Source organism: Pelodiscus sinensis, chromosome 3 (assembly GCF_049634645.1).
Source record: "Pelodiscus sinensis isolate JC-2024 chromosome 3, ASM4963464v1, whole genome shotgun sequence".
Taxonomy (NCBI): domain Eukaryota; kingdom Metazoa; phylum Chordata; order Testudines; family Trionychidae; genus Pelodiscus; species Pelodiscus sinensis.
Window position 1 is genome coordinate 54021247 of NC_134713.1, and position 9571 is coordinate 54030817.

At 44.8% G+C, this 9571-nt stretch overlaps 1 protein-coding gene across 2 annotated transcripts in view; it reads left to right on the forward strand.

Annotated features, from left to right (window-relative positions):
- The window catches only part of DDX43 (DEAD-box helicase 43), a 78689-nt gene extending 73231 nt beyond the window's left edge, over positions 1-5458 (forward strand). For both annotated transcript variants that reach the window (XM_075923770.1, XM_075923771.1), the window contains exons 16-17: positions 290-423; positions 4933-5458. In XM_075923770.1, coding sequence (XP_075779885.1) covers positions 290-403 — 114 coding nt within the window. In that variant the 3' untranslated portion in view covers positions 404-423; positions 4933-5458. The remainder of the gene's footprint in view (positions 1-289; positions 424-4932) is intronic.
- The last annotated feature ends 4113 nt before the right edge of the window (positions 5459-9571 follow it).

Below are 9571 nucleotides of genomic sequence, written 5' to 3' on the forward strand. Positions count from 1 at the left end.
ATGTTGTTTTTTCATCTATCTACACTGGAAATACAGTGCCATAACACCAACGAATTTATCGTTTAAGGTACAAAAGACTTTTCTAAATTTTTAGGTGGAAAGATATCTTCCCTTACCTTTGTTTTTCTTGATGTGCTGATCTAGTATTCAGTTGCAAAGTAACAAGTCACAGAATAATAGAAAACATTCTGAATAAATACTTGTTGTTGACTTCACAGGCATATAACTGTATAACGTAAAGAATCACTTAGAATCAACATTCTCCATAACATAGCTTTCTAATTTTCAGCCAGTTCCTGAAGAGCTTATTTCAATGGCAGAAAGATTCAAGCAATTTCAGCTGAAAAAAGAAATCGAAAAGGATTTAGGAAGACCTCGTGGAAAGTTCCGGAAAGGTTTTTAATCCATTTGGAGCTTTTTAAAGTAAGTTAACTTTTATAGGAGTAGTGGGATAGTAGTGGAATGGATTTGAATTTAGGGACTGATTTTTAAGTAGGTGTACATTTGTGCATGTGTGTCGTGTATGAATTAATTAGGGACTATTAACTTCTTCTCTGAGTGGCCCTGTGGGTGCTCCACTCTTGGTGTCGGGTCCCGTCCCGGCGCCGCGGTTCAGAGACTTCTCATAGCCGTGCTCCGCCGGACCGCGCATGTGCGGCTTCTCTGAAGTGCAGTTCGTTCCTTTGATCAGCCGCACACGGACTGGCAATCGTCAGTTCCTCTCAACCGCCTCAGGTCGCAGTCAGAGCTTCCTGTGTTCTTCTATGTTTCTTCTCTCAGAAATGATCCTAGTAGATTTTTCATCTGTAAATAGTTAGAAGTTTGACTGTTAGTCGTGTTCCTGTTCTTCTGTTTAAAGAAAAAAAAATTCTCTTCAGAATCCCTGTTATTTTGAAAGCGCTACGGCTAAGTGCTAAAGAACTGAAATTGACAAAGCACAAAGCAGCAAAAGCGGGGATCAAGCAGACATTCAGCCACCCTTACCAGCCCTAACAATGCCTCTTCATGGCTTTCATTTGCAGGAGCACCAAGACAGCTACAAAGCAAAGTTGAGGATCTGCCTTTTGATAAGCTTAAGCTTTTGCGAAAAACACCGCTGAAGTCCTTCACTAGGGCAGAGATTCCCGCATTGCCCTACGTACACTGGGGATGTACACACCTCCCTTCAGATGTAGGCACTATTATCCTTATCAGCGGAGATATGATTTTAATTTCCCGAGACAACAAATGTGTACTATGGAGAACCAACGCCTTAGGCAACGTCCTCAATGAAAACAACCCCAACAAAACCGTTCGTCCAATCAATCTTCAGCCAAACAGCAGATTTGACTCCTCCATTGAGGATGCAGGCATGCCTTCCACAGTCAACGCGGAAAACAATGATCTCCACCTCTTCCACCATCGGCTGAGACCATACCACCATTATTGGTCCAGCATCACCACAGACAAATGGATACTAGAGGTGATACAGTCCGGTCTCTCCATCCCCTTTCTCTCCATTCCCCCTACCTCACCCCCTACCCCGTCCCTTTTCAGGGACCCCTCTCACGAGCAACTGCTTAGACAAGAAGTTCAGCGTTTGCTCGCAATCGAAGCAATAGAGAGAGTACCCAAACAATTTTGGGGAAAAGGATTTTACTCCCGATATTTTCTCTCACCAAAGAAATTGGGAGGATGGAGACCCATCTTAGATCTTGGAAAGTTAAATCGCCACCTTCGAAAACTTTGATTCAAGATCGTGACTTTAACAACTATTATTCCGTTGTTGAACAATGGAGACTGGCTTGCAGTCCTCCACTTGCAGGACGCTTACTTCCATGTCACTATTCACATGGCACACAAACATTTTCTTCCACTCCAGCTGGGAGACAAACATTTTCAATACCGGGTTTTACCGTTCGGACTAGCGTGTGCCCCCAGGGTTTTCACCAAAACCTTAGCGGTAGTGGCGGCCCGCTTATGCAGGATGGGAGTGACAATATTCCCCTATTTAAACGATTGTCTTGTCAGGAGCTCAACATATATGGAGCCATGTCAAATGGTGCAAACAGTGTCCAATGAGTTTGCATCGCTGGGCCTTCTCATAAATGTAAAAAAATCATCACTGGTTCCGTCTCAAGATCTGATTTTTATAGGTGCACGGCTTGACTCAACCATGGCACGTGCTTACCTACCGACGGAACATTTTGCGGCAATCCAAGACCTTGTGCATACTGTGATGCATGCTCCAACAACTCCCACACGCGTCTGCTTACAACTATTGGGCCACATGGCTGCCTCTACCATCGTAGTGCAGAACGCAAGGTTACATTTTCGTTGCCTCTAGCATTGGTTAGCCACGGTTTACATCCCAGCGAAGCACAGTGTCCACAAACCAGTAGTGGTACCACAGCATATACTATAGTCCCTCTAGTGGTGGACCAAACCGAGCAATCGTCTTACCGGCATCCCCTTTCATCACCCACAACCTACAAGGCAAATAACGACAGATGCTTCCCTTATGGGTCGGGGAGCACACATGAACAATCTGATGATCCAAGGACGCTGGTCGACACAAGAAATGCTATTGGATATCAATGTGCTCAAGTTACAGGCGGTGCGGCATGCTTGCAAGCATTTTCAGTCCCAGATACGGAATACAACTACCAGAATCCTGACGGACAACATTGCAACCATGCTTTATATCAACAGGCAGGGAGGCGCCAGATCCCATTCTCTCTGTGCGGAAAGCGTCCGATTATGGAACTGGTGTATCCACAACAGTACTGTTTTAACAGCATCCTACCTACCGGGTGTCGACAATTCAATAGCAGACTCACTCAGCAGGTGCTCTCCCCATGACCACGAGTGGGAAATCTGCATGGACGTTTTGGGTCAGATATTTGCTCGGTGGGGGTTTCCGACAATAGACTTGTTTGCGACGGAAAGCAATATGAGGTGTCCCGCCTATTGTTCCAGAGGCGGCATAGGATGTCATTCACTAAGAGATGCCTTTCTTCTCCATTGGGGAAGGATGCTGTTGTATGCCTTTCCCCCAGTGGCTCTAATACCCAGGGTTCTTGGGGAAAATCAACATCGAAGGCGCTCGAGTGATTCTTATAGCCAAGGCGTGGGCTCGCCAACCCTGGTACTCGATGCTCCACCAGATGTCGATAAGGGTACCACACCCCCTACCTCTTTTCTCGAATCGCTTGACCCAGGACAATGGATCCCTGAGCCTCTGAGACCCAAGATTCTTCACCTCACGGCATGGGTGCTCGCTGGTTTAGGGATTCTGAACAACTCTGTTTTCAACGGGTCAAACAGGTGTTAATGCACAGTAAGAAGGAATCTACACAAGCGACATATACAGCTAAATGGTCCAGATTCCAGACATGGTGTGCGAACAATAATCTGGATCCTCGCTCTGCAACCTTACCTTGTATATTAGAGTACTTTTACAGCTCTATGACAATGGGCTGGCAATAGCTTCTCTACGGGTGCATTTGGCAGCATTTAATGCTTTCCATCATCCTCTTTATTCGCACATCCTACCACAGAGAGATTCCTGAAGGGGCTCACAAACCTTGGTCCACCTCGGAGACCCCCTCCACCTCCGTGGAATCTGGATCTAGTATTGGAAACTTTGACTCGCCCTCCGTTTGAGCCTCTAGCCACCATTCCATTACACATACTTAGCATCAAACTTTTGTTTCTCCTAGCCCTTACCTCAGCTCGTAGAGTGAGATAGCAGCCTTCATGGCTTCGCCTTCTTATACGTTTTTTCTAAAGGCTCAGTGATGCTGAGATCTCACCCAGCCTTTATTCCAAAGGTCTTCTCCGATTTTCACATCAATGAACCGGAGGTCCTACCATGCTTCTTTCCTAACCCCATGCCTCAGTACAAGAAGCGACATCACACACACTGGATATAAGGAGAGCCTTGGTGTTCTACATTGACAGAACGAAGGACTTTAGGAAAACAGACCGTTTAATATCATTAGCGGACCGTTCAAAAGGGCAACCACTGGCTTAGTGCATTTCGAGACTGATAGTTTCATGCATATCTATGTGTTCTTCTATACATGGAAAACCTCTGCTGTGCCCTCCTAAGGCCCATTCTACCAGAGCGGTATCTATTACTACGGCCTTTCTTAGAGGAGTTCTATTTTGTGACATTTGCAGGGCAGCAACGTGGTCCTCTAATGTTACCTTTATGAAACATTATGCCATAATTAAGCATTTTGCTTCAGACTCCTCGGTGGCTATGGCAGTACTCAATCGTGGTCATAAACTTTAATTCCTGAGCCCTTGGGCAATTTGGGTACTGCTCCAAAGTCACCAAGAGTGGAGTACCCATGGGGCCACTCGAAGAAGAAGAAGAAAAAGTTACTCACTCTATGAAGTAACGATTGTTCTTCGAGATGTGCCCCGTGGGTGCTCCATGACCCACCCTTCCTCCCCGCTCCGGGATTGTTTCTTTTTCTTTCAGATGAGTGGGTGAGAGGAACTAACGGTTGCTGGTCCACGCATGGCTGATCAAAGGCGCAAACGGCACTTCAGAGAAGCCGCACGTGCGCGGTCCGGCAGAGCACGGCTATGAGAATTCTCTGAACCGCGGCACCGGGATGGGACGGGACCTGACACCAAGAGTGGAGCTCCCCCGGGGCATATCTCAAAGAACAATCGATACTTCACAGGTAACTTCTTCTTTTTGAAAATCTGTTTCTCCTTACATTGTATATTAAGACCCCACCATCAATTTTTCTTTATTCCACACTTGGGCGGGGGAGGGGGGGGAAACAGTATAGGTCAAAGTTAGTAATTGTGGTGGCAATTTTTAAAAATTGTAAAGATGCTGGAGAAATTAAGATTTTGCTTTTAATTTGACAAACTGCAGACATTTTTTATATACAAATAATTTAAAACTTAACTTCTCCCTTATATTTTCAGGGAATCAGATTGGTGCATACAACCAATACTTCTCAACTTTGTTTCAAAATAACTTACATGCTCTTGACGTGTTGTGCCACCATATATGCTAGTGGAGTGCAATATATCTCTGGTTGGGACAGATAAAGCATGGTATACTGATGGATATCTTCTTTCATTCTTGTAAAATTAAACATATTCCTACAATAACAGCTGAACACATCTCTGAACTATTATTTCATTGAGTGTCCTACTGAGTGGATGGACACCTAACAAAATAACAGTTTGCAAATTTTTATAGGGCCTGAATCTTTTTTTTTTCTAATAAAGTTATATGCTTTCTATTTTGATTCTTGTGGGCCTCTTACTTTCCTTTACATTAAGTGTATATACTTTGGATAAAAACCTGATTCCTCTAAAGTCAATGGCAAAACTTCCAAACTCAAAACAAAATTTCAATTTTCCTATTTATTTTGATGTCTATGAAAAGAAAATAAAGGAACATAGTTATGCACACCACTGAAATTTTCAAGTGCTGTAAAATATTTGCATTTGCTAAATAAAAAATTCAAAATGTAATAGCTTTTCAACTGGCTGTATCTTTCCTATGTTCTCTTGTTTCATGAAGTATCTTCAGGAAAAAAGGATCAAGTTCAATCGTCAGTACTCGAGTATTCAACAAAATACCTCAAGATGAACAAAAGTAACAAATGAAAGAAAATCAGGACTATGATTTTAGTTTTTGCAAGTTACTATGAAGTATTGCCTCTTCAGAATAAATATAGAGGCCACTTATGATTATCTGTAAATACATATGGAGATACTCAGCAGTGAGGGAGAAGAGCAATTTAAGCTAAAGGACAAAGTTGGCACAAGAACAGATGGGTACATAAGAACATCCTGGTTCAGACCAAAGGTCCATCTAGCCCAGTATTCTGTCAATGCCAGATGTCCCAGAGGGAGTGCAGGGAATCTTCAAACAATTCCTCTCCCATCACCCATTCCCAGCCTCTGACAGAGCTAGGGACACCATTCCTACCCATCCTGGCTAATAGCCATTGATGGACCTAATCTCCATGCAATTATCTAGTTTTTTCTTGAACCTTGCTAAAGTCTTGCTCTTCACAAACTCCTCTGGCAAGGAGTTCCACAGGCCACCATATGCTGCGTGGTTTTGTTTGTTTTAAACCTGCTACCTATTAATTTCATTTGGTGACTCCTAGTTCTTACATTATGGGAATAAGTAAATAACTTTTCCTTATTCACTTTTCTATACTAGTCATGATTTTATTGACCTCTATCATATCCCCCCTTAGTCTCCTCTTTTTTTAAGATGAAAAGTACCAGTCTTTTAATCTCTTCATATAGGATCCATTCCAAACCCCTAATCATTTTCATTGCCTTTTTCTGAACCTTTTCCAATGCCAATATATCTTTTTTTGAGATCAGACAACCACATCTGCATGCAATAATCAAGATGTGGGCATACCATGTTTTTATATAGAGGCAATAAGATATTTTCTGTCTTATTCTCTATCCCTTTTTTAATGATTCCTAATATTGTTTGCTTTTTTGATTGCTGCTGCACATTAAGTGGCTGTTTTCAGAGAACTGTCCACAATGACTCCAAGATCTCTCTTCTGAGTAGTTGTAGCTAAACTAGTCCCCGTCATATTGTATGTATAGTTGGGATTATTTTTTTCAATGTGCATTACTTTACATTTACCATGTGATGAAGTGGGTTGCCCCTACAAAAGCTTATGATACCATCTACATGTCTTGTTAGTCTTTAAGGTGCTACTAGACTATTTGTTGTTTTTTAACTTTTTCCCATCAGAGACTCACTCAGATACCCCTCTGATGCTTTTTTACCTTTACCAACATTACATTTAATTTGCCATTTTGTTGCCCAATCACTTACTTTGGTGAGATCTTTTTGAAGCTCTTCAGTTTGCTTTGGTCTTAACTATCTTGTACAGTTTAGTATCATCTGCAAATGTTTCCACCTCACTGTTTACTCCTTTCTCCAGATCATTGAGTACAAACTGGTCATGGATAAAAATAGGTTGGAAATTAGGTTTCCAACCATCAAAGGAATGAGGTATAGAAACAGTTTTCTAATAAGAGTAGAAGGAAAACAACCTAGCTAGTTTTAAGAAAGAGTGTAGTGGTGAGGGGGTTGGACTCAGTGATCCACAAGGACCTTTAAATTCTTGTGTCCTATAATCCCTGTGTATGTGGCTATAAAATATGTATACCTCCTTCGTATAGCCCTGTTTGTGGGTTGCAAATGCAGAAGCCACATGGATACATACAGCGTGCAATGAAACTGTATTCCAAATATATAAAGTAGCTATAATGACTGTAGTACTGTGATAACACTGGCATTGCTAACTGCTTTTTGTCACTAACTTGCTGTTACTTGTGTAGGGTGGGGCTGAATTTCTGCTTGCTATCAGCCAGCTAAAAGGAGAGCGCTGCACTGGGAGTGGGTGTGCTCACTCCAATTGTTTAGTTAATTATCTTGCAGAGCTGTTAATTGTTGCTATGTAAATACAGCTCATGCCAGGAGGGTGAAGGAATCCGAGGTGTGGCTATGTAAATCCAATTCAGCCAGCCCTGATGGAGGATCAGTGTTGGAATGGAATGTGGTGTATTGTAACTAATTTGGGGCTGTTGTGGGAGTCTTAAGTCATGCTACCCCTAAATGTGGGAACTGTAAAATATGACACCAGTGCTTACAGGAGAGACCCCATCATTGTAAGAGGTCTCAGAGGAACAAACCTCCCCCCTGCCAGAGTTTAGTGAACTGAGTTGGGGGGGGGGGAGGGCTTGAGTCAGCTTGCTTCATGCCTGCCAGATGTGAGCTGTAAGACTGGCTCAACCTGCCCCTTTCCCCCTGGTTTTAAGGACAAACCTAAAGCATACTTCATGAGGAGTCTTTTTGCTAGTCCAGTGGAAGCTGGAATCTTTGGCCATCCTAGATGGTGGATAGAGTTGAAATCATTAAGAGCTGAAATCAATGGTTTGGCCGGAAGCCGGAGCCATTGCAGCCAGTGGAGCAGCTGGTGGGAATGACTGGCAGGAGCGGCGGCAGGTGGCCAGCAGGAGCGGCGGCCGGTAGGAGCAGCACAAAGGTGGCATAGCCTCAGGCTCAAGGAGTAGAGTCGTCAGGGTCTGCACTGACTAGACAGAGCCGTAAGTGGGGCGTTTGATGTGGGGTACAGAGAAAGTTTGGGTAATTGAACAGAATACTTACCTTGTTGAACTGGGGAGCCTGAGAGGCAAAAGACATTGCTCAATCCTTTTGAGCTGGGAAAGTTACTCATAGGGGAGGGGGCTATGAACTCTGTTTGTGGTATTTTCCCAAGATCATGCCATGTGACCCCCCCCCCCCCCCCCCCTCTCTCTCTCTCTCATTAAAAGTTTCTTTTTGACACACAGACTCTGTGCTTGCGAGTGGGGAAGCATTGCCTCTCGGAGGCACCCGGGGTGTGTGAATTTCCCAGGCTACTGGGTGCGGGCTCGAGCTCGTTCTGTGAAAGATGGACCCCTAGATATTGAACCCGGCCCTGGTTGCTGCCAGGCCTACCCAGTGGAAGGGTTACATTTGTATTCATCAGTTCTATCAGAATTGACATGCATTCTTCCATTTTCTGACTTCAAACCAAAGATGTTAAAATATGGTTATCAATTCATATAGATTAGTCAATAGGACCACTCTGCAGAGCCTCAGTGGGGGTATCTCCAGGAGCCGGCTCAAGCTGGGACTAAACAGTCCCAGCTTGTGCCAGCTCCAGGAGCCACCCGCACTACAGCTCTGCATTTTAAATGTATTAAGAGCTGCCAAGCTCTTGCTACCTTTAAAATGCAGAGGCGCAGTGATCAGCACGAGCCAGGACGGCTTGGTCCTGGCTTGCACTGAGTCCAGCAGTCCCTGTTCGTAGTGGACAGGGCTGGCCGTGGGCAGAGGCTGCTCTGGCAGCAGTCCATGTCCACAGCCAGCTCTGGCTGCCATGAACAGGGGCTGCTTGGCGGCAGCAGACCCTGTCTGCAGTGGGGCCCAGCTCCCCACTGGGACCCCTGCAAACAGGGGCTGCTTCGCAGCTCTCTCTCCTATTCCACCAACTGCCTCTGATAGAGGAACCGGGGTGGGGAGGAACAGATGGCACCCTTGTCATGGTGCTACAGGGATCCAGCTTTTAAGCTGGCTCCCCACAGCACTGGCTCCTGTTCCCTTCCCCTTGCTGCCTTTTCAAAGGGTCCGTGGGGGGAGGGCACCACAGGGAGCACAGGACCAGTGGGGACTGAAGCAGTCGCCGCTGGCCCCATGTTCCCATTGCAGCGCTTCAGCCTTTGAAATATACAAGAGCCCCACAAGGGCATCGTTTCCCCACTGCGCCCCTGCCCCCTCACCGAAAGGCAGTTCTGGGGGGAGCTGGCTCCCCCCAGCAAGGGCTCCTGCTCCACCCCCACTTACTGTCTCTTTCTGATGGAGGTAGCAAGGCGGGGTGTGGGGAACTAGTTGGGTTACTTCTTGACTATCCAATAAGCATAAGCGACTGGTCGCTTATATCCCTTCCTCAAACAGTATTTCCACCAACTCCATATATATTTATACTTAATATTTATAATTGTTCTTGCAAATTGCTGTGGAAAC